The sequence below is a fragment of the Ammospiza nelsoni genome, chromosome 18, assembly GCF_027579445.1.
Source record: "Ammospiza nelsoni isolate bAmmNel1 chromosome 18, bAmmNel1.pri, whole genome shotgun sequence".
Classification (NCBI taxonomy): Eukaryota; Metazoa; Chordata; class Aves; order Passeriformes; family Passerellidae; genus Ammospiza; species Ammospiza nelsoni.
This window is the reverse complement of record NC_080650.1, coordinates 3137814-3165392: the sequence shown is the minus strand read 5'-3', so window position 1 is coordinate 3165392 and position 27579 is coordinate 3137814. Positions and strand designations below refer to the sequence as shown.

The 27579-nt window shown below is 49.1% G+C and overlaps 4 protein-coding genes across 14 annotated transcripts in view; all 4 read left to right on the top strand.

Moving 5' to 3' along the window:
- Positions 1–9900, top strand: part of CLIP1 (CAP-Gly domain containing linker protein 1) — a 59898-nt gene extending 49998 nt beyond the window's left edge. Inside the window, exons 19-24 of one of the 2 annotated variants that reach the window (XR_009419674.1) lie at positions 2159–2211; positions 6748–6865; positions 7093–7252; positions 7356–8115; positions 8225–8349; positions 8980–9218. Coding sequence is in view for 1 of the 2 variants with exons in the window: in XM_059485017.1 (XP_059341000.1) it covers positions 2159–2211; positions 6748–6865; positions 7093–7278; positions 7379–7402; positions 8225–8349; positions 8980–9202 (729 nt within the window). In the remaining variant the exon portion in view is untranslated. Of the gene's footprint in view, positions 1–2158; positions 2212–6747; positions 6866–7092; positions 7279–7355; positions 8116–8224; positions 8350–8979 lie in introns of both variants that reach the window. The other variant, XM_059485017.1, reaches the window with a different exon arrangement.
- A 738-nt stretch (positions 9901–10638) lies between these two features.
- Positions 10639–19140, top strand: VPS33A (VPS33A core subunit of CORVET and HOPS complexes). 6 transcript variants are annotated; one of them, XM_059485250.1, is made up of 13 exons: positions 10639–10748; positions 10829–10894; positions 10965–11092; positions 11552–11741; positions 12477–12593; positions 12962–13136; positions 13838–14031; positions 15476–15602; positions 15768–15835; positions 16308–16445; positions 16822–16959; positions 17099–17267; positions 17665–19140. In XM_059485250.1, the coding sequence occupies exons 1-13, from the start codon at positions 10647–10649 to the stop codon at positions 17856–17858; spliced, it is 1806 nt and encodes a 601-aa protein (XP_059341233.1). In that variant the 5' UTR covers positions 10639–10646; the 3' UTR covers positions 17859–19140. The 6 variants fall into 6 exon arrangements, 3 of the variants coding, with proteins under 3 accessions (XP_059341233.1, XP_059341235.1, XP_059341236.1); XM_059485252.1 differs by lacking the exon at positions 17665–19140 and having other exon boundaries at positions 17061–17237; XR_009419680.1 differs by lacking the exons at positions 17099–17267; positions 17665–19140 and having other exon boundaries at positions 16308–16629.
- A 1523-nt stretch (positions 19141–20663) lies between these two features.
- LOC132081487 (uncharacterized) lies at positions 20664–22195 on the top strand. 2 transcript variants are annotated; one of them, XM_059485254.1, is made up of 2 exons: positions 20664–20861; positions 21918–22195. In XM_059485254.1, exon 2 carries the CDS (start codon positions 22009–22011, stop codon positions 22141–22143), a length of 135 nt encoding a protein of 44 aa, XP_059341237.1. In that variant the 5' UTR covers positions 20664–20861; positions 21918–22008; the 3' UTR covers positions 22144–22195. The 2 variants fall into 2 exon arrangements, with proteins under 2 accessions (XP_059341237.1, XP_059341238.1); XM_059485255.1 differs by having other exon boundaries at positions 20727–20861; positions 21962–22174.
- Positions 22196–23700: 1505 nt separating this feature from the next.
- On the top strand, positions 23701–27579 carry DIABLO (diablo IAP-binding mitochondrial protein). Of its 4 annotated transcripts, none has more exons than XM_059485063.1 (6): positions 23701–23756; positions 24429–24543; positions 24756–24887; positions 25744–25854; positions 25962–26058; positions 26971–27579. In XM_059485063.1, exons 1-6 carry the CDS (start codon positions 23710–23712, stop codon positions 27177–27179), a joined length of 711 nt encoding a protein of 236 aa, XP_059341046.1. In that variant the 5' UTR covers positions 23701–23709; the 3' UTR covers positions 27180–27579. The 4 variants fall into 4 exon arrangements, with proteins under 4 accessions (XP_059341046.1, XP_059341047.1, XP_059341049.1 ...); XM_059485064.1 differs by having other exon boundaries at positions 23704–23756; positions 24759–24887; XM_059485066.1 differs by lacking the exon at positions 23701–23756 and adding an exon at positions 23819–23865 and having other exon boundaries at positions 24759–24887.

Genomic DNA, 27579 nt, shown 5'->3' with positions numbered 1-27579 from the left:
TGCTGTCACACCACGCTCAGAGGCCACAGGCTTTGGGCTCCCTGGGTTCAGGAAAATGTCACCACAGAGATTCCTCCAGGAGATTTTGGAGTGTCCATGGGGGCAGTGAAGGGTTTCCCACAGCCCAGGAGCTCCCAGAAATGTGGGCAGTGGGAGGAGAGCAGAGCACAGCAGAGCTCAGGCTGCAGAGGCTCTGTGCAGGTACCTGGGAATGCATCAGGAAGGGCAAACACAGGATTGGGAATTTGGAGCTGTTGCTGTGGTAACCACATAAATTCTAACAAGTGTGTTGTCAACTGGGTTAGACAATCTGTGGCTGCTTGTGACACACTTTGCAAATTTAATGAATCCTGTGTCATGAATGATTTATCTGGACATCTAAAGGTTAAAGTGTCTCATGCCAAAGATGCTGCTGGAGCTTTTCTGTATTGATCCATTAATAATTAGCTGATTGTAATTAGTTAAAGAGTCACATTCAGATAGATGCTGAGCTCGGGGAGCTTTCCTAGCCTCAAATTATTTGTTGTGGCATTTTGGGACCTCAGACCTGCTCAGGCATTTGGAGTTCATTGGAGAAGGTGTAGAAATACCCAGCAGCTCACCTGGCCCATCTTTTATTAACAGTGTGAAGGTCTGCTCTGAGTGTGGCTGTAGAGAAATGCCAGAGCTGGCAGAGGACAAGGAATCCAAAAAACCAGCTGGGCAGTGTGATGGGCAGGGCATGAGTGCCTTCATCTGCAGGGGGAGAGGGGCCTGGAACCCAGGTGTCAGAGCAGGGCTCTGGAGAAGCTGCAGCTCCCTGGGAGTCCCATTTCTCAGGCTTGTCACATTTCCCCTTTCTGTCAGCAGTGTGCACAGATGTCAGGACTTCACACTGGCTGCCTCTGGGCAGGGACCAAGACAGAAACTGTCTGGTGGAACTGGGTTTGGCTGGGTTTGACCTGCAGGAAAAACTTGGCCATACCCCAATAGTGCCTTGATGCTCTGCTCTCCCACAGTGGGCACTTGCCTTGAGAGACACATCTTGATTTGCTTTAAGAATTATTTATGGAAGTCTCTTCACACCCTTCTAGTATCTATCTTTTGTATCAATAAAGTTGTGTGATTAATCCTGGTTGATCCCAGACCTGGAGGGTTTAGCAGCCCTGCAGCACAGGGAAGGAGAAGGTAACTTGTCAGGAAATGTGGAGGAGATGGCTGCTCTCAAAAAGCTGCATTTAGCTGAGAGCTGGGGGCTGGCAGACACCCTGCCTGCTCAAGGAAACTTGCTTAACACCTTCTGTGCTGAACCTCAGGATCTGCAGAGTGCTGAAAGAATTCCCTGTGGCAGGGCCAGGAGCTGTTGTCAGGGCTCTGAGGTTGCCATTATAAATGGATGTGCTGCTGACCCTGAGGATGAACCCTGGAAATCCCACTGGAGCCTGTGCTCAGGGAGTGCTGGTACACACAGTTCTCAGAGCAGTAATTGCTGGCTTTGGCCTTTGAATAAGAAGGAAGGAGGAGATGGTGAAAAATAATTAATTTGCCTGAAAAAGACTTTATTTTCTTAACCATTCCAGAAGTTCACTTGCCCCAGTGTTTCTGTGTTGGGCCTTTGCAGTTCTGTTGCTTTGCATTTCCTAGTCCAGTTTAGCCCCAAGAACCAACAACAATAATTTCAGGGGAAGGCTTTGCGGGTTTAAAGAGTGGCCTCACTGAGTTACAGGTTCAGGATGTGGTAACAAACACCAGACAACAGCTTTGGGATCAATAATTCATCTGTGAGTGACGGGGCAGTAACAAGCCCGGGTCAGTGGTGCAGTGATCCAGCACAGCAAACCCAGCCAGTCCCCAGTGCTGGGCTGGGAGCACTGGCCAGGCACACAGAGGGTTCCTGGGGGGTCTGGAAATGTCCTTTAGCACTGGTGTCACCTCTGCTGTGTGCACAGACATGGAAATGCTCACAAAGCACCCCCAGGCCCTCAGTAGCTGATGTTTGGGCACTGAGCAGTTTGTGTTTGGGTGCAGGTGCTGTGCCAGTAGAGAATCTGCTGCTCTGAGGATCTGGGGGCTCTGCAGCCTCCCCCACTTTATTTTATGATAATGATGCTCTGATGTATCACACTAAGGAAACAATCTGGGGTGTATTAACTGGAGTCTGTCTGTGCTTGTGTTGTAGCTGGAAGAGGAGAGATCAGTACTCAATAACCAGTTACTAGAGATGAAAAAGAGGTAAGTTGTTCCTGCTGATGTGTGTTTAACCCCACAGTCCTACAGAAATGGAACACAAAACACTGCCAAGAGCTGTTCTTTTCTGTTGTGTCATGGTTAAAAGTGCTGAGTTGTTGCACTCTTTGGATTAGAGATGGAAGCATCCACATTTGCTTTAGTTCCACACCTCCCACGTTGTGGTAATTCTTATTTGCAGTGACCAGTTGAATGTTTGGTTTTGGTGTGCTCTGGAATGTTGGATTGTCCCTCAGTCTGATAAAATGTGTGTGCACAGATCTGAGCTGGTGAGCTCCTGACAAATCAAGGACAATACAGTGGTGCTGAGGGGTTATCAGGGGAAAAGGGAAAAGGAAAGAAAAGTTCCTGAGCACTTGCTGCTCTCGTGGTTTCAGGCTGTTGGGTTCCCTGTGGGTTATTGCAGTTCATTCAGCACTGCTGCTAAATGCCAGGAGAATTGTCCTGGGTGCCTGGGGCATCCCTTTGTAAGCTGCTGCTCAGGGAAAGGCCCCAAGTGACAAAGTGAGTGTCTGCAGTGTGTGCTTGGGGAGCTGATTGGCCCCTGTGCCTGGAGGGGCTTTCCAAAAGCAGTTTCATAAATCCCTAGAGAACAACAGAGCTCCCCACGACACTTCAGCTGTTCCAGGAGAAACAAACCAACCCTGCTGAATTTCCTGGATTCATAATGGCCACAACAAAGAACACTGAGTGGCTTTTGGGTGTTTATGCACATCCTTGGCCACTCAGTATTGTCACTGTTCCCTGCTCATTCCCTGACACTCTGCTCTCTGGGGGTGTTCCAAGGGCCAGCAGGCACAGGGGACGTTCCCCAGGCCAGTGATTCCCCAGGGAATGTCACAGTTGGATCAGCTGAGCCTCCAGCTTTAAGCAGCCCCACGAGCTGCATCAGCAGCCTGTTACTGAACGTGTTTGAAAGTGTTTTCAGCAGTGTAACTCCTGGAGGTCACTTGAGGAGAGGAAGGAGGGAGTGGGCACCAATCATTCAATACTTTCAGCAGTTCTGTTTCACAGAGAACAATCTCAAAGACAAACTCTTTGTAAGTTCAGCAGAGGAAGGTGTGGCTCTGATCTTCCTCCTCCTGTTTGACTCTGGGTGAGCTGCCTGAAATAATTCAGACAGTAGTTAAATCAGTGAAGTGAATTTTACCCTGACTTTACCTTCAGTTGGTTACACTGAGGTGCCCCAGCTGTGACTTAATGACATTGCTCAGCAGAGTTGAATAAACTGCAGTAAAAGAGAAAATGAACAACAGGAAGAGTGGCTGAGGCAAACTGCAGGCACTGGGGCTCAGAGCATGTCAACATGTGGCACCAGTGCTAATGAAAAAGGTTTGGATAAATAAAGAGCAAATTAAATAAAAATAATTAGAAAAGTCTCTGAATTCCCAATTCCACAGAATTTGGTGATGGGAAGATGATAATTTCCTCCTTTTGCCTTAAGAATTCGAGCTGCTGAACAAGAGCCATCTTTGTGTTTCAATTAGGTCAAATCTCTAGGGGTGGTTTTCTCACCTTCCTTCCAGCCCCAGGATTCTGTCCCTGTGTTTTGGCATCCCCTGGTGTGCAGTGCTCCAGCTGGGGGTGCAGGAGCTTGGTGTGGATGGATGCTGGGGGTCTGTGTGGCTCAGCCCTGGGGTTCAGTGTGGGTTGCTGTCTGACTGTCTTTGAGCTTCGCTGTTTATGGATACTCATCTCATTCCTCTCTCTTCCCTTCCTGCCCTTGCTTCCCTTGCTATATCTGTGTGTCTTTAATGGTAAGACTCAAGAAAGTCTATCCACGTTACAATAAATAATTATTTATTTATTTATTTTTTAGTAAAGTTGTTGTACATATTTTGGCTGCCTTTGTCCCTTGGTGTCTTGCTTTTGTTTTGTAAAACACTCAGCTCTATATATATATATATATAAAAAATAAAAAAAGTCTATATATTTTTTACCAAAACAGAAAAGGCCCTTGGTGCAAATATTGTTCTTCCTTAAAGTATTTTGCATTTGTACTCCATGTTTCTAACATGTGGTTCTTGTTATCTTGCATTTTTAAAGCTTACCCAGTAGCACTTTAAGGTATTTGCTTCATTCTTAGAATTTCTTATTTTTGTAGTAAGGGAAGAATCTGGGTGATTTTTTTTAATGCTAATCCAAAACAAACCTCTTTCTCCCACAGCTTCCACACACTGCTCAGAACATGGTTTAAGCTTCTCAAGAAAGTGAAGTTTTAAAATGGCATTTAAATGAAAAACTCATTTTTGTTGTTTTGATTTCCCCCCTGCTGGTAAGCAGATGTTTTGAACTTGAATTGGCAGGAAAAGAGTTTAAGTTCACTAAATCATTTTTTTTCCCAATAAAACAGTTTCCACCAGATTTTCCTTGAAAGCTCTCCCAGTGCAGTTATTTCCCATTCCCTGTGTGACTGCACTGCACACCGTGCTCCCAGCAGCAGCCAAGGCTGTGCCTGGAAGTGACCTGGAAGGGATCCACGCTTGGGGCTCAGCACCTTCCTTGTTGTAGCTCCTCCAGGTCCAGCATTTTTGGGTCCCCCACTGGAGCAGCTCCTGGAGAGTCTCTTCAGGGAAAGAAAACCAAAGCTCCAGCACAGGAACCTTCCTCCCCTCCTGTTTTCTCTCCTTTTCTTCTCTCCTTTCTCTCCCCTTGTGTTTTAGCACTCGAGGCTCCTGTATTGAGTCTGTAAATATTTTATTTCTATCCTTACACCCTGTTTGCCTTTTTCAACCACCTCAGCATTGTGCTGGTTGAAGCCGAGCCCAGCAAATGGCAAATCCACCACATTTGTGCCAAAAGCATCTGTTTGGTCCTGATCTCTCTGTGAAGATCTGACCAAGTGGAAACATTGGCTGAATCACAAGCTCTTGAGCATGGGCTGAGTCACTGGGGTTCCATCTGCCCTTCCCCACAGCGCGGCAGCGCGCGCGAGAACTCTCGGGTGCAGCAGAGCTCGTCAGCAGCAACTTCCAGATGTGTTCCCAGATTCCTCAGGGTTTTTCTCCAGCAGATCCTGGGTTTGCAGCTCTGCTCTGTCAGCAGCACCCGTGCACTGGTGGCACATCCTTCCCCCAGCACCTTGTGCCTGTGATCCGTGGACAGAGCACTGAGCACCCGGGCAGGCAGAGCCTGGGGGCCCTGTGGAGGACACAGAGGTGGCTCTGGGGCTCTGAGTGCTGGCTCAGGGCTGGCCTGGGAACTTTTCCATGCTGTGCCCTTTTGGGTTTTATTAAATCTTTATTAAATCTTTGAAGGCAAGATCACACAGTCTGCAAGTTGTTGTGTTTCCACTTCTGTTGATTCTCTCATTGTAAAAATGTACCAAACCCAAATGAAATTTTGGTTCTTGTTTGGTAGCTGCCTCAGCTTTTCTAAACCCCAGATTCTCCACTTGCTGCTTCCATTACTGAGTACAATCTGAACAATGAAAGAATTGCATTGATTGTGCTCTCATTGTTGGGTTTATCTCAAGTGGGTGAGATTTCCTGTGTTTCATGGTCTGGGTATCATGGCTCTCACTAACTGTAGATAGCAGAGATGGAAACTTTGCCATTTTTGCTCGATAGCTGTGCCCTGAGCATCCCCCCACGTGGATGGGCTCTGCTCCTGATCCCTCAGCAGTGCTGGGGAGGGTAGAGCAGTTCAGAGTCCCTGCAGGAGCTCAGAGCTGATTGCAGCACTGCTGCCTGCACTGAAGGGCCAGTTCCTCTTGGAGAAGAGTTAATGGTTTGAAGTCACTTCTTTGTTGTTTTCTTTTTTAACCTTAAAGATTTAATCCTTAAATCTTTCAGCTTGTATGGAAATTTGTAGCAATGCTCCTCCCATCAGAGGACAGTCACTCACTGTGTGTGTTCTGTGACCTGTCAGGAAGATCAGCTTGCACCAGTGTGGGGGTGTCACAGCAGTGGTGCCTTAAGGCAGGAGCCTTTTATCTCTGTTAGATCCATGGAAAATATTGGGAAAACTGGATACATGTACACAGGAGACAGTTGTGCCTGCTTTGGAGGATTTCCTTTTAACACTTCTCCCATGAAGTAAAACAAATCCCATGTGGTGGAAATGATGTCACTGAAATTAGTGAGGACCAGCTGATATTTCCAGCCTCATCCATGCTTTGCATGACAACTTGTACAATGAGCTTTGCATGCCTGTTTTGTTGCTTGTAATTTTCAAGAAGTAACAAAACTCTCGAGTTAGGTTTTGTGGAACATTGTGCAACATGTTTGTTTATCCTGTATCTCCCCAGTCTGTTAACTTGCTCCTTTAAATTCAAATGGATACGGTGCTATGCAGATTCTGGCATGTACTACCTAGGTAAAGTTTTTGCTTTGTTTCCACAGTTGTAACACCTGAAATGCTTGTACCTATATAAAACTTTAGTCAAGTAGTAAATTGTAATTTGTTTTTTAAGAACCACTTCTTACAGTAGTTTAATACTTGAAATTAATGAAACTACTTTAGGCCACTACAGTTACCCATTCATTAGATGACTTCTGGTTTTACTTGGTTTTCTTTTAGAGAATCGACTTTAAAAAAAGAAATTGATGAAGAGAGAGCATCTTTACAGAAATCCATCAATGTCACTAGTGCCTTGATCACACAAAAAGATGAGGAACTGGAAAAACTCAGGCATGAGGTAAATGAGGAATGGATGATTCCTAATTTCAGTTAAGTTGCAGCCAGAGGCTTTGTGTGCTGGCTGATCATTTTTCTTTCACGTGGCATAGTTAAACCTTAGCATCTTCAGCTGCCTGTGCTGAGCCAGGTCACTTCCTGGCCCGTGGTTTTGTGGCTGTTCAGCCCTTGCTTCAAGGGCTGGCCTTGGTGCTGGAAGGTCCAAGTGTTGCCAAACAACTCTTCCAGATCACGGTGCTCCGCGGAGAAAACGCTTCTGCAAAAACCCTGCAGTCAGTGGTGAAGTCACTGGAGTCTGACAAACTGAAACTTGAGGAGAAGGTGAAGAACTTGGAGCAGAAACTCAAGGAAAGCAACGAGCAGCCTTTGACTGTAATGAGCCCCTCAGGTAAAGCGAGAGCCACTCCAGGGTCTGTGCCCTCAGGGCCTGTGCCATTGTTCCTGACTGAGCCATGGTCACATTGTACCCTCTTTGGTTTGTTCCTTTAAAGGTGATGCTGTTACTCTGCTTCAGGAGGAGATTGCAAGAGAGAAGCAGGTACTGGATGTGCACATGGGCATGCTGAACCAGCAGTGGGGCTGTAGGAGAGGGGATGATTCCAAAGGCAGTCCTTACTGGGGTTTAATGGGCAGATTTATCTTGTAGCCCCTCAGCTTCTGAAGGGAAATGTCAGTGACAGGAAATACTAAATCAAGTGATGAGTGATACAGAGAAACAAGGGAATGTGAGGAACAAGCAGGAAATGAGAGTGGCAAGTTGTGCCCTGCAGCCTGAGCAGAGCACTCACTGCTCCTTGGCATTCCCAAAGGTTTCTTGGATGTGCATGAGGAAAAGCTGTGGCCCACCTGAAGCTGGTGCTTGCCATCTTGGAGAAAGGGGCTCCCTGAGCTCCTGGGTACCTCTGAGCTCTGCAGTTCTTCCTGACTGCAGAGCTGGACTCAGAACAAGGGTTGGCAGCAATGGAGAAGGTGCTCAGCTGGCACAGGGAGATGGGATTTGGAGTAGGACAGTCACAGTGACCTCAAGGGCTGTGCCAACAAATGCCTAGAAAATATGGTTGGAATAGAATCACCTTCTGCTCATGATAAAGCCTTTGTTAGATCATGAATGTCACGCACAGTGATTAAAAATGTCCTTGCAGTTGTGCAGCCACCAGAAGTGTCATGAATATACACTAACCAATCTTTTCCTGCTTTTCTGCTTCCCTGGATTCACCTGCTGATGGCAACCCTTCCTTCCCCCAGGGCGAGGTTGGTCCCACTTCTTCCCTCCCCTGTTAATTTCCCAAGTGTTCCTTGGTCACATGGGGAAGGTGCCATCCCCTGCCCCTCTCACTGTCCTTGTCCTTGGCTCTCCTAGATCGACTTCCTGAACTCAGTGATAGTGGATCTGCAAAGGAGAAACGAAGAATTGAACTTGAAGATACAGAGAATGTGTGAAGCAGCCCTCAATGGCAATGAAGAGGAGATAAATAACTATGACAGGTACAAATCCTAAAGGAAACCTTGGCTCTTGTCTTGGGAGCTGTTGGTAGAGCTGCTTGGCAGCTGCACGATGCTCCAGCCTGATCTCAGCTGTCAGGAGGGACAGACAGAGCTTTCCCTGAGTTCAGTGGTTGAATCCAGGGTTCTCTTTACACTGTGGTGTAACTGGGGGTGCAGGTGGTGCTCTGTAGTTATCAGTCCCAAGCACTGATGTATGTCACATGTCTGTTGCATGACTTGCTGAATCTGGCCCTTTCCAAGTGCAGAAGAGTCTTTGCTCCCACAAGGCTGTGGCTGTGTTGGGATGGGAAGAACCAATCCAGAGAAATAACACTAAAACCCATTTGATGTTCAAACTTCAGCTCTCTTAAGGGAAAAGAGAAACTCTTTTACCTGTATTTCTTTTAAATGTCTGTGTGCAAATACTTGCACAAACAGCAGCTTGTTCAGTAAATATTGGTGTAGGGGACGGAGGGGGCACTGCAGGGTGGTGGAGAAGGGTTTGTGTCCTGTTTTTGGAGGAGCTCTGGGGCGTTTCCTGAGCCTCAGTGAGCAGGAGCTCACGGCAGGGCCGTGGCCTTTGCTCCGGTGTGGCAGAGGCATTGACTGGTGCTGGTGCCGCTCTTGCAGTGAGGAGGAGAGCCTGTCCAAGAAGAAGCCGCGTCTGTTCTGCGACATCTGCGGCTGCTTCGACCTGCACGACACCGAGGACTGCCCGACGCAGGCGCAGGCGCTGGAGGAGCCGCCGCACTCGGCGCACCACGGCAGCCGGCGGGAGGAGCGGCCCTACTGCGACACCTGCGAGGTGTTCGGCCACTGGACGGCCGACTGCAACGACGACGAGACCTTCTGAGGGGGGACGGCGCCCCCGCCTCGCACCACCAGCAGCCGCCCGTGCTGAATGTCAGGACAAGGGACAGACCCCGCTCCCCTGCCCGCCCGCTCCGGAGTCCCTACAAGCATAAAGATTTTGATCTTCCACTAATAAATAGCCCCTGTCCCTTTTTAACAAACGTCAGTGAAAGATGAATAAATGATTTAACAAGTGACTTTATGCTGTTTCTTCCCAGGTTCTGGGTTTGTCCCACCCTTAACAGGAAATGCCCCCGTGCTGTTGGATCTATTGGTGGGAAAACATGTATAGGAATGAAGCACTAGAGTTATATTAAAGCTTATTTAAATACCTTAAAAATATGCTGTTAATTTTCATATTTGCACTAAACCATTTTAAGGCTGAATTTGTACATTTAGATTTTTAAGCGTTTTTTTGACACTGGACTGAGTTTGGAAATATTTCATCTTTATTTTCATTTACTCCTTTGGTTGCGATGTCGCTCGGTGCCGTGAGCTCTGGGTTGTGGTTTGGTGTGAAACGTGGAAGTGACGCAGGTAAGGAGCTGCTGGGGGTTTTGGAAACCTGTATGCTGTGCACACCTGGAACAGTTTGTGGGCAATCCCTGTTTTGCATTTTTTCAGCTTCTATATAGTGAGTGTGGTGTGTGTGTATATATGCATATATATAATAAAGTTATATTTTGGAAAAAAAAAAAATGTTTTCTGCATTTCCATTCAGGGTGTGCGGGGTTCTGCATGGGGACGGAGGTGCCCAAGGGCTGCGCTGTAAATCACAGAATCCATCAGCTGGGAAGAGACCTCTGAAACCAAATCTGACTCAACACCACCTTGTCAATATGCCCAGGGTACTACTGAGTGCCACATCCCGTCCTTACTTAAATACCTCCAGGGACAGTGACTCCACTGCCTCCCTGGGCAATATTTAATCATCCTGCCAGTGAAGATTCCTCCTGATGTCCAACCTGAACCCCTTCTGGTGCAGCTTGAGGCCATTCCCTGTCCCTGTTCCCTGGAGTGCAGCCTGAAACCCAGGCTGTCCCCTCCTGGCAGGAGCTGTGCAGAGCCAAAGGCCCCTCTGAGCTCCTTTTCTCCAGGCTCAGCCCCTTTCCAGCTCCCTCAGCCTCTCCTGGTGCTCCAGCCCCTTCCCAGCTCCGATCCCTGCCCTGGACAGGGGGCTGCAGGTGCGGCCTCAGCGGTGCCCAGCGCAGGGGGGAAGCCGTTCCCTGGTGCGGCCGGTCACAGTCCCGGCTGCAGCCCGGTGCCAGTGGCCACACGGGGCACACACAGGGCACACGCATGATCACACATGACATACACACGATGACATAGGACACACATGATCACACATGACACACACGCTCACGCATGACCGTTCCTGGCCCCGCCCCGCGCTCAGTGCGGCTGCGCGGCCCCGCCCCGCGGTCACGCGCGCTGGTGGGGCAATGGCGGCGCACCTGAGCTCGGGCCGGGTGAACCTGACGGCGCTGCGCGAGGCGGGGCGGCGCGAGCTGCGCGAGTTCCTGGACAAGTGCGCGGGCTCCAAGGTGGGCACGGCGGGGCCGGGGGTCCCGCGTGGGTCCCGCGTGTGGCGTGGCCGCTCTGATCCCGCCGTCCCTTCCCGCAGGCCATCGTGTGGGACGAGTACCTGACCGGCCCCTTCGGGCTCATCGCGCAGTACTCGCTGCTCAAGGTAAGGGCCGGGGGCAGGCGGCCGGGCCCCGGCGCTCCCGCACTCGGCTGACGGCCGTGCCTCCGCGCAGGAGCATGAGGTGGAGAAGATGTTCACGCTCAAGCCGGGCCGGCTGCCCCCGGCCGACGTCAAAAACATCATCTTCTTCGTCAGGCCCAAGCTGGAGCTGATGGACATCATCACGGACAATGTGCTCAGGTACTGCGGGCAGGGCACGGCAGGGCGGCCGTGAGGAGGGGACAGGCGTGGCCCCAATCACCGCGTGCTTTGTTACACCTGTGCAGGGAACGACAGCGATGTGCACACACCAGACCGCAGCACTGCCACTCTGCGGATTAAATGGGGGCGTGACACACCCTGGGCAGGGGGGCTTCACCTTGGCTGGGATGCAGAGGGTGCGTTCCTCCCTGCGAGGACGTTCATTTCTTCTAATTAGATGGAATGAGCCATGCTTGGATTGCTGTGGCCTTTTGGACAGCCACGTCCCCCTGCCCTGGTGTCAGAGCTGTGGCTGCACAAGGCTGGACACTGACACTCCAAATCCAGGAGTCAGCAATGACCCAGTGCAGCGTTCCTGTTTTGTGTGACTCCAGTGCCCCCTCCCGTGCTCGGTGCTGCTCCGTGAGCAGCGAGTGACCGAGTGCTCTGCTCCTGCAGGGAAGACAGAGGCCGCTCTCCGCAGAGGGATTTCCACATCCTGTTCGTGCCGCGCCGCAGCCTCCTGTGCGAGCAGTGGCTGAAGGAGCAGGGCGTGCTGGGCTCCTTCATCCACCGCGAGCAGTACAGCCTGGACCTGATCCCCTTCGACGGGGACCTGCTCTCCATGGAGTCTGAGAGCGCCTTCAAGGTGCGCGCTCACCTCCTCCTCGAGGGAAAGCAGAACGTGGTTTGGTGCTGGACGTTGGTGCTGGTGCAGCAGCTCTCAGAGGGTTGTGAGTGACCTGCACAGCAAGGAAAGGCCTTGCAGAGCAAACCTGGCTTGATCCTGAAGCCTCAACTTCCCTGTGTGCTTTCACACTAAATGCTGAAGGAACAGTCACCCCAGTTCCTCCAGGTTCAGCCGCCCGTGTTACTGTCACAATTGGAGCATTCCTGAGGCTTAAAGCACTCAGGTGTCACAAGGAGCCAGCACAGTTTGTGTTCCTGCACAGCCAGGGAGCTGTGTGCTGGTTCCCACTGTACTGAGCATTAACAGCTGTCACATCCCAGCTGCATGTCCTGCATCTCCAGTGTTGCATCCAAGGACAGGACAGTTTGGGAGTTTCTTGGCCCTCTCTGTCCTGTGTGTATCCCTATATGGCAGGGCTTGCAGCTGTAATGAGGTGTTGGGTGCTCTGATTGGCCTAATTAGCAGGAGAGGGTCCTTCCAGCCACCTTCTTTTACTCCATCAAACTGGATTTGTGTCTGGAGTTCAAAAATACCAGTCACAGTGACAGCACAGTAATAAGGTCCATATATGCCAACAGCCATAGTTTGTCCCCAGCCTGTGTCTCCTCTGAACTGTTCACGTGGATGCTGCTGTGCTGTGGAAGCATCTGTATTGGATTGACATCTCCCATCAGAATCCCTCTTGTTCTTTAGGAATGTTACCTGGAGAGTGACCAGACCAGTCTGTACCATGCAGCAAAGGGGCTGATGACCCTGCAGGCTCTCTACGGAACCATCCCGCAGATTTTTGGGAAGGGCGACTGTGCTCGGGTGAGGCTGAACAAATGCACCTTGTTCTTTGGAACTGCCTTAAGGAGTCTTTGGTTAAATGCACCTCTGGGTTTTTTTAATCCAGCCATGACACGCACATACCCTTTTTGCTTCTCTCTGATTAACCCATGGTTTAATTGGTATTTTTTGTGATGAGGGAGCAGCTTGATGGGAATGCAGAGCTTTGGCCATCACTATCTTGTGGAGCTGCAGAGAGCAGTAGAGAAGGACTTTTGTTTTCTCAGTGTCTCCTGCCCCGTCCATCAGCAGCCTGTACCTCCTGCCACGCCCTTCCTTTACAAGCATGTGCCTGCAGGGCCCAGAGGTCACATCCATCTCCACGCTAACCACAGTGTGACTTCTTGCAGCACGTGGCCAACATGATGATCAGGATGAAGCGGGAGTTCCCTGGGAGCCAGAATTCCATATTTCCAGTCTTTGACACCCTCCTGCTGCTGGACCGCAACGTGGACCTGCTGACGCCGCTGGCCACGCAGCTGACGTACGAGGGGCTGATCGACGAGATCTACGGCATCCAGAACAGTGAGTCCTGTGGGGAAGGGGCAGCTGTGCCGTGCCCTGGGGCAGGCTGCATGTGCTGGGTGGGTGTGTGCTTCACTGAATGTGATGTGGGAGCAGCTCAGCTGAAATCAGTGTGGGGTTTGTTCAGTCCCAAGCTGGAGCTCATCAGAATCTACTCTGGCTCTTTCTGCCTGGGAAGGGGAGCCAAGTACAGTCCATGGTTACTGCAAGGGCATCTTTTGGCTGTTGGCTGCAGGCACAGTGACAGAACAGGGAGTGTGTGAGTGGGAATGTTAGTGTGTGCCTTCAGCATCCATCCTGCCTGGATCACGTGCCACACTGAGGGGACAGGGACAGTTTGTGAAATGCCATTTTCAGAATGCTGTCCTGCTCTTCAGGGGATAAGAAAACTCCAGGGAGGCATTTATGGACTGTAATCCCTCCTGCTGGGCTGTACTGGCTGCTGGGCTGCCTCCAAGCCTCTCTGAAAGCAGGGCAGTGGCAATTGGGTTCTGATGTTCTGATGTTTGTGTAGGTCCCTGGCTGAGTGCAGGGAGACTCTCCTTCATTAACACACAGGCACTGAGTAGTTGGAGTGTTAATATTGCTTTGCTCCTCAGAGCTGTTTCCAGCTCAGGGGACACATTTCCACAGCCTGCTGATCTTAACTTCTGCTGATGTAGTTCCAGTCCTTTCAAGGGTTATTTCTCTTCATTTGGTAGCTTATGTGAAACTCCCTCCTGAGAAGTTTGCCCCAAAGAAGCAGGGTGAGGGTGGCAAGGATCTTCCCACAGAACCCAAGAAGCTCCAGCTGAACTCTGCAGAAGAGCTTTATGCTGAAATCCGAGACAAGAACTTCAACGCTGTGGGGTCAGTGCTGAGCAAGAAAGCCAAGATCATCTCAGCTGCCTTTGAGGTGAGGCCTGTGTCCAGCAGTGCATCAGATAATTCAGTCTGTGTTCAGCAGGGCTGGGACTGGCAGCTCAAGCTGCTCCCACAATAATCCCCATCCAGAGAAAAAACAGGAAGCTGTTCCAGTCTGTTCCCCTGCCCTGGGTGAGGTCAGCTCCATTGGACTGTTCTGAGTAGATCAGAACACCTTTTAGTAAACCTGTAGTAATGTGGTTCCTCATTTCTCCCCACACCTCTGTTCTGGGGCTTTCCCTCTGCTCAGAGCTTGCCTAATCCAGCCTTGTGCTGTGTGAGCCCACAGATCCCCTAACAGGAATTGTTCTCTTCAGTCTGCAGGAGTCAGGTGCTGCCTCCGTCTGCAAGAAGCCAAAGGTGATTTTTAGTGTGCTGATCAATTCCACTTGGCTGCTCTTGGTACCTGTTCATTGAAAGGTGCTTTTCCCTTCAGGATGCAGAGAAAAAAGCTTTAAGCAATAAAATCTCAGAATGTACTTTCAGAGTATTATGGCTGGCATCAGAACCAACAGAAATGTGCAAAAGACAGTTGTCATGCAGGAGCTTTGAACTGTAAATTCATGCTTGTCACAGACAAATCTGGAGAGCTGTGTGGGGCATGTTTGTGGTTTTGTTGAAAACATCCTGTTGATGATTCATAACTGAGATCCTATATCTTATTTTTCTGACCTCAAGGGGATTCTCAAGAGAACTTGTTCACTCTTTGATTGTATTTCCTTGGTGGGGCTTTTTTTTCTTAACCTCTGCCACATGTAAAAGGAGGTAGTGGTACTTTAACTGAAATACTGAGTGCTCAGCCTCATCCCCCAGTGCAGCTCTGCTTCTGCACTATTAGTGCTGGAGGTGCTAAAGATGGATTGTTCATACTGCTTGTTAAAAAAAGAGAATTCTAAGAAATTGTCAGCAGTAATAGGTGATAATGAAACAGCAGCATATTGGCAGCAGAGGACTTCCTTAGTCACAGGCTCCATCATGACTCTCCTGCCTGCACTTGCCCATTTAAATCCTTCACATATGAGTCAAATTATCTCTATTTTTATTCCAAGTTGCAGCAAGAGGCAAGTACCCAAATGCAGTGCAGGCCTCTGGAGCTGAACTCTGCATGGTGCTTCAGCACATCCTGCTCCAAACCCTGGCATGTGTTGCCACCAAGTAGAGTGAATGGCAGACCCAGCCAGCCCAATTCCTCAGCACCTTTCACTCCTGCTCCAAGGGGAGATGTTCTCCAGCTCTGACAGCATTGGCCTAGAGCTCCCTGTCAGCCAGCAAAGGAATTCCTCTCTGTGTGAAAAGAGGAGTTTCCCCTGGTAGGGAAATTGTGTTAGTATCTCTAACTCCCTGCAGGGAGTGCAGTAATAATTCCTCATGATAAAATGATCTGTTTGGTGTTGCTAGCATGAACAAGGCCTAACCCAAGTGATGGATTTCCTCAGGAAAGGCACCATGCCAAGACTGTTGGAGAGATTAAGCAGTTTGTGTCCCAGCTGCCCCACATGCAGGCGGCGAGGAGCTCGCTGGCCAACCACACCTCCATCGCAGAGCTCATCAAAGACATCACCAGTGAGTAGAATCATTTAAATCCACAGGATGCCAGGTAACCTGGTGGACATCACTCAGCCTGGCAAAAACTGGCTTTGCTCCATCCAGTGCATCTCTGCTGAAACGTTAATTGTAAAACATAAGCTGTCCGTTGCTCTTGTATTGATTTTCATTCTTTTCCCAAAGCATCTGAAGATTTCTTTGATAATTTAACAGTGGAGCAAGAGTTCATGTCTGGAATAGACACAGACAAGGTAAGCAGATAATGGCAATTAACTACTCCTACATTTTCAAAAAACTTTTTTTTTCCATTTGTTTTTTTCTGGTTTTTTGTTTCATTCTGTTTTTTTTCTGAGAGAGGAAACATCTGATCTAGATGATGTCCAGTGAAATGGATCTGAGTTACCTCTCACTGCCTGTGCACAGCTGGGGTGCTTGACCTGTCCAGGGGCACCCCATGCTCTGAGGGATCAGTGGAACATAGAAGATGGTTAATAGGAATTTTTAGGTGCAAAGTCTGGCTACTGAGTGAGGGACTGCTCTAGGGAGAGCCCAGGTGTAACTAGAGCTGGGTCACTGTTTTACAGATGGTCCTGGGCTGCCTGGAGAGCAGCTACTCCTCTTTTTTGCTGTTTTGGAGAACCAGGCAAACTAGATCTTTATTTCCAGGTCTGATGGGCACTTTAACAATTCTTTAAATAATCACTTATGTATTTTATTTAACAGGTTAACAATTATATTGAAGACTGCATAGCTCAGAAACATCCATTAATCAAGATCTTGCGGCTCGTTTGCTTGCAATCCGTGTGCAATAGTGGGCTGAAGCAGAAGGTTCTGGACCATTACAAAAGAGAGATTCTCCAGGTTAGGCTCTAACATTTGGAGGAATAAATTCCTGAGAAAATCCACATCAAATCTTCAGCTCTGCACTTCAATTCTAGACAGACACATCTTACACCTGAATAATGTGCACAGAAGGAGCACTGGGTTTCTGTTTGGGCAGATACCTGGGAGGTGCTTTTGTGTGTTCCAGCATGTAGATACACAGGTTTATATCACTTTTTACTAATATTATTTCAACACTCTAAATTGGATATACTCTACAGAGATCTTAACCAAAAAGCTTCTTTTAAACAAACATCTTTTTTAAACAAACTTCTTCACTTTTTTTTTTTTCCCTGCTTTAAACACTGGTCATGGGTTATTGCATGGTATTAAAGGTTATTTCTTCATATTCCAGACTTACGGCTATGAACATATATTGACCTTAAACAACCTGGAGAAGGCTGGACTCCTGAAACCCCAGACAAGTGGCAGGAATAACTACCCAACAATCAGGAAAACGCTGCGCCTGTGGATGGATGATGTTAATGAGCAGGTAATGGGCGCCTCAGCAGCACACATTACCTCTAAGTATAAAATTATATACAGCAGGAAAACCTCCTTTTTTATTTAATGTTTCTGATTCCTTTGAGGCAGCATTGACGTGCTGTCCCCTCTGTGTCTGTGTCCCCCAGAACCCCAATGACATCTCGTACGTGTACAGTGGCTATGCCCCGCTGAGCGTGCGCCTGGCGCAGCTGCTGGCGCGGCCAGGCTGGCGCAGCATCGAGGAGGTTCTCAAGATGCTGCCAGGGCCCCACTTCGAGGAGAGGCAGCAGCTCCCCACTGGCCTGCAGAAAAAGCGTAAGTTTGGGTTTGTTTTCCTGTGGTTTACAGGAAAATATGTCTGTCTGTCTGAGCAGGGAGTGAGGCAAACTGAAATCAGGGCAGGCAGAGTCCAGGTCTGTCTCATCCCCCTGTCCCACAGCAGTGTTAGATTGACCTAACCCTCCTTTGACAAATGGTTTAGCTTCTCATCAGAGTACTAAAATAAACCCTAAACTTACACTGTGATTTGAATAAGTAATGTTATGTGAAAGAGGATCAGCATCACACTCAAACAGAAACACATCCTGGGAGCAGACTGTGGATTTCTGTGTCCCAGCCTCAAATTCAGTTCACTTGAGTTTGACTGACAGTTGATGCAGGGGAGCTGTAAATTCAAACCAAGCCAACCTGGACCTTTTCTGTGACCCCACAGGTCAGCACGGTGAGAACAGAGTGACCCTGGTGTTCTTCCTGGGCGGGGTCACGTACGCAGAGATCGCCGCGCTGAGGTTCCTGTCGCAGATGGAGGATGGAGGCACCGAGTACATCATTGCCACCACAAAACTGATCAATGGCACTACCTGGATCAAATCCTTGATGGAGAAACTGGAGCCTGCCCCTTTCTAGGGTGTGTGTGGTGAGAGACAGTAAATGTGAGAGGCCCTGTGTGACACAGGCACTCAGCTGGCACAGCTGCTCCGTCAGAGAAACACAGCAGTGAAGCTCTCCTGGGACCAGCTCATGACCCTCGTCCCTTCTGCACAGTGTTCCAGCTGTCTGTGGAACTTCCAAGCAGACAAGCTGGGTTGGAAGGCACTAACAATAAACAGTGGGGAAGAGGGAGATCCCTGCTCATGGTCTGACCTGGCAGCCAAGGGAAGGGCTGGGGCAGCAGGAATGGGCCCTGGTCCTTCTCTGTGGCAAATTGCTGCTTTTTTTCTTTCACTTTAGCTTTGGTGGGAGATGTGATTTCTGCTTTTTACCCCTCTAAGGTGCTGAGGAGGCAGGATGTTCTCTATTCCTGACTTCATCCCAGTATTCCCAGACTGTTTGTCTCTCTCTGGTGCCTGATCCATTCCATGGGTGCACTGGATGTGTCAGTCAGAGATGTGTACACAGCTGTACCTGTGATCCTCGAGCCTTTTCCCCTCACTTGTCCCCTGAAGGGATCGCTGTGAGGTGACTCCTTTGTCCTGGGTACACCCACCTGCCTCTGGAAGGCTCCTCCAGACTATGAATGACATCAGTGTGTGCTGAGTTTATGGCTGAAGACACACAAACACTCCCTGTGTGGGGGCCAAAAATAGCAAGAGCAGGGACGCAGTAAACAGTGGGTTTTGAACCAACACTTTTTTCACCCTGTTCAGGTTATAAACTCTGGTACTTGCTGTCACAAGCTGTTGTAGAGCTCAAACTTGTAAAATGGAATTTTCCACGGGCTTGGTGGCTGGGCCCTTTGTGCAAGAGGCAGCTCCTGAATGCTGAGGGGAAGGCAGAGCAGGGTCGGTGGTGCTGCCTGTGCTGGGCTGGGCACTGTCAGTGTCCTCACAGCCGCTGGGGACTGTTCCACACTCCAGTTCACTCTTAAACACAACTAAAACAAAGCCCACTCCTCACCTTAAATCACTCTCTTAGCAAACATTTCTGCCTTGGTTTTCATGTATAATATGTCCCAATAAATCCCTCAGTTTTTCCAAGTTGTCACAGTTGTGACTGGGGGTTTTGGTCTGTTTTATTTTCTAAGACTGAAGTCTGCCAAGTCAGACCCTCCGTGGAGCCCCTCTATCTGTTTAACTCCAGCTGACTTATTAAATGAAATAAAATAAAGATGTATTTAATCTTTTTTTGGAAATGTTTGCACTCTCTAGAATACAAAAATAAAATAAAACCCTGCACTGTGGTAGCTGTATCCTCGTCTCCCTGTCCCAGGATAACTGAATTACTGAAGTTGAAACTATTTTTCTGACACCCAGGTGTTTTTTAATGAAGGCTCACATAAAATTTAATTCTGTTCTGCCACCTGTAATACTACATCAGAAGTGGAATTTCTGAACTTTTGAAGAAAAATACAATTTCAGTCAGAGGAGACTTTCAGGTGGGAAGGCAGCTTGTAGACAGACTGAACAAAAAACATGGTGCAACTTCAGTGATGGAAGAAGAGCAAACATGGATTGTTTGCTCTGCAAGTTCCATTTAAAGTAGCTAATTTCAGAGTATTTAAAAGGAAAACTGAATTAAGTTTGGATCAAAAATTAGATGTTACCTTGCAGAGAAAAACAAGAAGTTGACTCAGAGCAACAGAGTGTCCTTGAGTTGGCCTTGAAGGGTTTCTCTAGTATCACAATTTCCAGATTTTTTTTTTTTTAATTAAATTTTAACAGTTGATCTAATCCTAAGGAAATACTGAGCAGGCTGGTTTCTGAGCTACACCACAGGTGAATAAAGGAAACACAGAGTGGCTCACCTTTCCCTAGCCAGCAATCAGTAACACTACAGGCAAAACTTTTTTTGGTTAAGAGTTCACACCAGACACTTGGTAAACTCTGAATTCATCACCAACATTGCAGCCTGGTTTTTTGCAGCCTACACCAGAACTGTGTAACCCCTCCACCAAGCCAAAGCCTCTTCCTGGAACTATTCAACAAGAAAATAAAAGCCATCCTGACGCTGATCAATTCCCTGGAGGAGCAATTACTGTTTAACAGGCTTCCTGAGCAGCTGATGATGTTCTGCTTCTGTCCAAGGCCCTGCTGACCATGTGGGTAATAATTTGATAACAAGAGAACCTAATTAAATTAAGGGACCATTTTCTACATCATAATATCTTTGTAGGTAAGAGATTTGATTTGCAGTACATAATCTTCCTTCTCTGCTGTCTACATTACTAAAAAAAAAAAAAGAAAATATTACCCAACCTCTACCCCAACCCCTCCACTTTCACTTTTCATACATTATCAGAAGCAGTTTTGCTAAGAATAAACACAGAGCCTGGCTCCCTCCTCCCCTCACTGCAAAGGAGCTGCATCATTTCAGCTCTATAAGGTTGGGATGACTCCTTGGGAGGGAGGGTAAGGGTGACACTAAGCAGTGACCTGGGGACCATGCAGGGATTAGGCTGCCCTCAGCCCTCACTAACTGCTGGTAAAAGCTCCTGGCTCAGCCTGCACAGCCCCACCCTGGGGATGAGCCCCAGCTGTGTGTGAGGATCCTCCTCCCTGAGTGGCTCACAGAGCACTGGGTGCTCAGGGAACAGAGCAAGAGGCACTGCAGCCTTTGAGATAACAGAATAAAACGTGTAAGATGACACAAGGTTTTGTTAGAGGCAAACCCCACATCTCAACAAATGCAGATTTTGGTGACTCCAAGCCCTGGCACTGGAACTCTGGAAATGCTGTTGGCAAAGCCCCCAGGGGAAGGGGGCTGCTCCGAGCACCACGGCGCTGTCGGATCATAACCGGTGCTGACCACACCTAGAGCTCAGTCCTGGTGTGGCTGCACACACACACACACTCTCACAGAGTGCTGCTGCTCCAGGATCATCCTACAGCACAGACCCTGCAAAGGGACAGCTGCAGAACCAAACTAGGGAGAAACACCAACTTGCTGAAGCAGAGCCCGTCATCTGCCTGGGTAAGCAGTTTATTTCTTTATCACCATCTTTCTAGATAACCAGAAATCTCACACAGCCTATGGACAGAAATCTGTAACGCTCTGAACAACAGGGAAACCACAGCTGGTTTAAAAATGCTGTAAGTCCTGTACTGTATACAGGTGCCTGAGCTTGGAATGGAATGGCTGAACTCATTAAACAACACCAAAAGTGAATTCCTTATCAGAAGAGCTCTTTAAAAAACATTCCAGGCAGCAGGACAGGAATTCAGTTTAGTTTATCTGGCTTTAGGCTGTTCAGAACAGAAATAATCTTGTGGGTTTTTTATCCTAAGTCTGATTTTAAACTCCCTTTTCGTGCTTGACCAAGAGCGTCAATACTGTTGATCAGGCACGGTTGCAATCAAAATTTAAAAGAACACGTAAATTGAAGAGATAATAGAATGTTTTAGGTGGGTTTTCACAGCTTCAAATCCAAGAAGCCAGTGACTTTAGGGGAAAAGTTCAGATTTAATTTAAAGTAACAAATGAGCAATCACTTCCAAAGCAATGCGTACATATGACTATACAATACTGCTAGGAGATGAATTCTAAGGCATCTTACCCCATGTCTCCCATTAACGTTATTTTTAACGCAAGATATAAATATTTGCCTGTGCAAACTTGTATTTAAGCCTCAGTTTTCGTCATTCCTAAACAAAAGGCTCAGTTTGTGCCAGTACCTCCATTAGATGCAATTATAGAATTAAATATTAATGGTGGCTTCCTTGGAGGAATTGACCACTTTGATCAGAACAGGCTGTTGGTAATGCACCATCAGCGGCCGCTCTGCTCCTGCCCTTCCTGGAGGCACAGCCCCAGGGGAGAGATCCCAGGAGCCAGCTGGACTCTGCAACACCCCCAGCCTCACCCCCTGGCCACTGCCGGGCTCTGCATTTCCACCTGCTGCCTTACCAGTCCTGATCTGCACACTTTGATCAGATCCCAAACTCTTTAACACCTCAGCAGGGTTTTGAAGAGGCCCACACCAGTCACTAACAACCTTCCAGGTGCTCACAGGATTTCTCCCCGTGGCAGGGTGGTGTCCCTGCTGTGAAACTCACCTTGTGTGTGTGCTCCAGGCGCGGCAGGAGCAGGGAGCAGCCAGCCCCAGGGATCTGGGAGAGCCATGCCGGACTCCTTCGCCATCCACTTCCTCAAGGTGCTGCGGGAGCTGCTGGCCTTCGTGCTCTTCAGCTACACGGTGCTGCTGGGGGCGCTGCTGCTGGCCGGCTGGACCACCTATTTCCTGGTGCTCAAGTGAGGGCTCTGCCCCTGCTCCTGCTCCCACGGCCTTTCCAGAGGCACCCACGGCACAGCTCCGCACGCGGGATGGAGGCGCCTTCCCCCTGCGCCGAACCTGCAGGAGCTCTGTGCTCTCGCTGCCTCACCGCACTCTCATTTTCCTGTGTAAAAACAATAAAGGTTAAAAGAGAAAAGGTATCCCCGTGCATGCACTTTACAGATCCTCGTGGCTCTCGCAGATTCTTTGTGTCTCTTGGACTCTGAACTATTTAAAAGCCTCCCAGCAGTTTTCTCCTGAGATTCCCACCCTGCCGAGCACAGCACAGGGGATGGCAGGGATGCAACACCACTCCAACATCTCAACAAACAAGTCCTGCCTTGTCCTGCTCTGCCTCATTAAGGGTGTGAAGGCAGACACACAGAAATTACTTGTAATTTGTTTTAGAAGTTCTGGAAAAAGACATTTCAGATCAGCACAACGTTCCCCTCTCCCTACAGTTTTCTGAGGTACAGAGTTGGTAACTGGCGCTCTCAGGTGGGCCAGGCTTTAGAACAAATGTTTAAAGCAGAGTTAGATTGAATATGTGTGCTACAGCACTGCCTCAGTAAAGTAACCTGCACTGACTGAGTCTCTGAAAACAGGAGAGAGAACAGGAATTCCTGCTATAACTAAAAATAATAGATTTAATTGATTAAGGCCATTTTGTGTGGAATTGCACACGAAACCTTTGGCAGAGAAGGTGGAGATTATCACTAGCATGGAACTACCCAAAATCAAAGCAACATAATGTACTTTAGAACAATAAAGATGAATTAAACCAGGGCCGTGAGGAGCACTGGTGTCTCTGAGTTGGCGGTCACAATCTTTCCCTGCTGGAATTCCCTTTCACCCAATGGAGCTGATTTCAATACAAAGTTGGGTTTTTCAATTTCTTCTTTATCTGGAGCGTTCTGCTCAATGTCCTCATGGCCCATAAGTTCCACATTCCTTTTGTCCAAAGCCTTCTTCCCAAGCTTTGTTCACCTTTCCCAAATCTAATGTCACTAAAACACACCAAGCCCTAAACCTTACCAAGGCCATTCCACTACCAAGTAATTTCGTTTTCTAACACCTGGACATCACTCAAAGCTTGTTGGCTGCTCTGTCTCACAGATTAAATATTCTTATCCGGCTTGAAAGCTACAAAACCAAAGAACAGCCCGTTCTAAAGAGAATTTTTACACATTCCACATTTGGTAACAATTAGACAAGACCTTGTTTCATAATCTCCTCCTCATTCCCAGCAGGTGGGCAAATTGTTGTCTATTTCTGACCCTATTTCTGATGTTGGGCATACCGGCGAAACACAGAGGAGGTGTCGGGGGTGCTCCACAGGGCCCTGGAGGGGCCGCGGGGACACCTCTGGGGACACCCGGGGACATTTCCCGCTCGCTGCCCTCACGCTCCCGCCGCTGCCCTCACGGCCCCGCGCGCCCTCGGCACGCGCCCGCGCTCTGCGCACGCGCCGCGCTCGGCCCCGCCCCAACCCCGCCCCTGCAGGTGCGCGGGTGACGTCACTTCCCGCGCGCCGGCGGGCGGGCCAAGATGGCGGCGGGCGGGCGGTGGCTGCGGAGCTGCTGCTCCGTGCTCAGGTACCGCGGCGGGCGGGGGGAGAGGCTCGGGGGGACCGCCCGCACCGCGCTCCCCACCCGCCGGCGCTAGGATAAAGAGTACGCGGCATAAAGGAAGGAAAATGCACCGGTTGTTTTCATTAAATTGCTGTAGAACAACAAAAAAACCTCTCGTTGCTTTGTGCTTCTGTTTTTGCGCTCGAGTATTTCCGTGATAGAGCCTGACCCCAGGGTATTTGCACAGCTTGGGTTGTAATAAAGCTGGTCACAGAGACCCAAGTGTCGCTGGATTGTAACAAACCTGTCACATTTCTCACCTGCATGTACCGCACGCCACTTTTAAGCATGTTTTTTAACCGGTTTTCCAGTATTGTTGACTAACAGCAGTGTGCCCATACCAGCTAACATAAATTTTCTCTCTAGAAGTATTAATATTGCACTAGTTACTGTGCTTGCCTGTTCTTGCACTTACGATTAAACAACAATACGAAATTTGAAACAAACTTACTCATCCGATGTCACACAGCTGCATCACAGAAACCTGGCACAGACAAGCTCCCCTCGAACAGCATCTGGGTGTTCTCCTCGCTGATCCCTGTTTCCCACCCCACACTGGGATGTTCCTGCTGCTGATCTTTACCTGTATTTCCCACCCCACACCGGGATGTTAAAATTTGCCTCTTGCTTTTCCAGGCGCAGCCTCCCCGTCCTGGCCAGCGTCGGGCAGCGAGGCCTCGCGGGCAGGAGTGGGCAGTGGCGCCGGGCCGTGGGGCTGGGGGTGGCCCTGTGCGCTGTCCCCGTCGTGGAGGTACCCCCAGCACCCCCTCCTTGCACCAGTTTGACCCCCAAACCCACCTGCCTGTCCTGGTTCTCCCCCAGGGCTGCATCCTCAAGGAGAGCTTGGCTCTCGCAGCTTTTCCTCGCCGTTTTGTTTGAGTGGTGTCCGTGGGGAGGGTGATGGCGAGGTGACACAGGGTGACACGAGGTCACACAGGGTGACACGGGTGTCTTGTGTTGCAGCAGCAGAGCTCGGGGTCCCTCAGCAACGATGCCCTGATCAGAAGAGCCGTGTCCCTGGTGACAGACAGCACGGCCACGCTGCTCTCCCAGACCACGTACGCGCTGATCGAGGCGCTCACCGAGTACACCAAGGTGAGCTCACACCTGGCACCCCCACTCCTGCTGCTCTGCCACTGGCTGCACCCCTTAAACCACGCTCAAAATGGGCTTTTGCAAAATTAATTTAACCCAAGAAGTGGGGGGGTTGAAGATGTCAGGTCCCTCGGGAGGTATGGGGTCACTGTTCTACACCAAATGTGGAAGTTACTTTTAGCTTTGTTAAACTGTTGCTCTTGGGTTAAAATTAGACAGCCCCAGAATGGTTTGGGGTTGGAAGGACCTTAAAGCTCATGCAGTCCCGTGGGCAGGGACACCTTTCACTGTCCCAGGGTGCTCCAAGCCCTGTCCAGCCTGGCCTCGGACATTCCAGGGATGGGGCAGCCACAGCTTCTCTGGGCACCCTGTGCCAGGGCCTCCCCACCCTTACAGCCAAGAATTTTTCCCTAACATCCCATCCAACCCTGCCCTCTCTCAGCAGGAATCCATTTCCCTTGTCCTGTCATTCCATGCTCTTTTAAGAAGTCCCTTTTTTTACTTAAAAATGACCCTGGAACTCAGAACTGGGGCTGAAGAAACTCATAACAATTATTTATATTACCTGTGTACTGAGCTCTCTGTTCTTGGGCATTTTATTGCCCTTTTCAGTCTTTCTAAGGCCATGAACTGAGTTCCATCAGAAGAATGGCATGAGCCATACTAAAGTCTGCAACAAGAAGACACAGTTTTAATTTTGCAAATAAAGTGCTGATTTGAGTAAAGTATTTGCATTCCAGTTTACATCCTTGTCAGTACATCAAGTGTATGGAGAGTAATTTTGCTAATTAACACTGAGACAACACCAGAGCTGTGCAGGCTGTCATGGTAACTGTGCAAAATGATTCCTTGACAGGCAATTTATACCCTGGTGTCTCTCTACAAGCAATACTCAAATCTCCTTGGGAAAATGAACTCGGACGAGGTGGATGCGGTCTGGCAGGTGGTCATAGGAGCCAGAGTGGATGTGAGCAAACCAACCTCCCTCACCATCTGCCTCTGCAGCCCTGCTCTCACAGCTCAGGAGAGCTCTCAGGTGTGTCACACCCTGTTGATTCTTTGTCCTGCTCCTAGATGACCACCAAGCAGCAGGAGTACCTCAGGCTGGAGTCCAGCTGGATGACGGCGCTGCGGCTGTCGGAGATGGCGGCAGAGGCTGCGTATCAGTCAGGTCTGAGCCTCTGCCCCTTGTCCCTCTGCCCCTTCTCCCTCTCTCAGCCCAGTTCAGACACACAGAGTACACTCAGTTAACACCACAGCTGACAGCTGGTTCTTGCTTTTTAGAGGTGCTGAGCACGTACATTCTGGTTTTGTCTGCAAATCTGTAGGTGTGTTCTGAGAGCTAGGCCTGGAAATTTCACATGTGGTTTAGGTCAGGACTAACCATGGCCAAAAATGTCTGAGGGAAGAGTTCAGTTATTTTTAAATGCAAGGCTCAAACACAGTCCTGGGAGCCACAGAACCAAGGCTGCCTAATAATACAGGAGGACTTTACAGCTGGATTTAGTTATATTAAAAAAGGAAAAGATATTAATTTTGGGTTTTTCTCCCTGGAGAGATTTGGATTTTTCCTCCCTGAAAGCTCTGAGACTGAGTTATGGACTGGTTTGTGGTAAATGGGCAGATTTACTGGAGTGGAGAAGGGAGGAAAAGCAGTGAATATACAGAGACACCCTCATTCTGTAAGTGCCTGGAGAAGACCCAGAAATCTGTGGGAGCATGGGAGGAGGATGGTGGGAATTCAGCAGTGCCACAGGTATTCCCACTGCTGTAGGTGCCAGGATGGGATGAGGACTGAAAGGTTCTGGCACACAGGGACTGGGCTGAGCTCTCAAACCCACTGGCACAAGGTGATCCCTCCTGTCCAACCCCAGCTGTATCCCACTGGGATGGGAGAACTCAAGGGAGCAGTGACACCTCAAAGCAGACAAAAGGCTTGAGGTAAATGAACAATACTGAGCATTAATGCAGCCCAAGAGCCCTCACCACACAGCAAAGCACATGATGATCCCATCCATCTCCTCAGCTGAAGGCTTGCCCAGGTTGTGCTCCTGTGACCCAGGGTGCCAATCCTTCCCTGCAGGTGCAGACCAGGCCTCGGTGACAGCCCGCAGCCACATCCAGGTGCTGAAGTCCCAGGTGCAGGAGGTGAGGCTGCTGTCCCAGAAAGCAGAGACCAAATTAGCTGAAGCTCAGACAGATGAGCTCATCAAAGCGCGAGGAGAGGACTCCTCATTGCCACAGGGTGTTTTAGGGAACTCAGATGATGACCCTTACCTTCGGGAGGACTGAACAGAACTGAGCTCTCAGGGTCAGTCACACATGGAACAGTCCCAAGCTCTGAAGTGTGGGATAGTGTAAAACTGCTGAAATAAGCCTGTGATTCCATTTTTTTTCCCCCCAAAAAAGGATTGCTTTGCAAATCAGGTATTTGGAAGGCTTCAGTTTTGTTTGTAACTTAGCTTGTTTGTAATACTTTTGGATTCATTTATTTAAATGTTTATCTATGCAAATGTGAAGACTGTTATCAGGGATGGCCTGGTGATAATTGTGTCTCTGCTTGGAGGGTCCTGCTGCTCCCTTGGTGTGTTTGTGGGATCAGCCAGAGAAGTGTATTTAAAAATCCTTGTTTTTAACCTGTGAGGTAAATGATGTCTGTGAGGAGATGCCTCTATTAAACTGTGCAAAAGCA

Excerpts from the sequence above, each read along its gene's own strand:
- VPS33A (XM_059485250.1), top strand. The coding sequence starts at position 10,647 with ATGGCGGCGCACCTGAGCTCGGGCCGGGTGAACCTGACGGCGCTGCGC. Across the intron at positions 11,093-11,551 it reads ATCACGGACAATGTGCTCAG|GGAAGACAGAGGCCGCTCTC; the intron begins GTACTGCGGGCA and ends CTGCTCCTGCAG. Across the intron at positions 13,137-13,837 it reads GATCTACGGCATCCAGAACA|CTTATGTGAAACTCCCTCCT; the intron begins GTGAGTCCTGTG and ends TTCATTTGGTAG.
- LOC132081487 (XM_059485254.1), top strand. The coding sequence starts at position 22,009 with ATGCCGGACTCCTTCGCCATCCACTTCCTCAAGGTGCTGCGGGAGCTG.
- DIABLO (XM_059485063.1), top strand. The coding sequence starts at position 23,710 with ATGGCGGCGGGCGGGCGGTGGCTGCGGAGCTGCTGCTCCGTGCTCAG. Across the intron at positions 23,757-24,428 it reads AGCTGCTGCTCCGTGCTCAG|GCGCAGCCTCCCCGTCCTGG; the intron begins GTACCGCGGCGG and ends TTGCTTTTCCAG. Across the intron at positions 24,544-24,755 it reads GCGCTGTCCCCGTCGTGGAG|CAGCAGAGCTCGGGGTCCCT; the intron begins GTACCCCCAGCA and ends CTTGTGTTGCAG.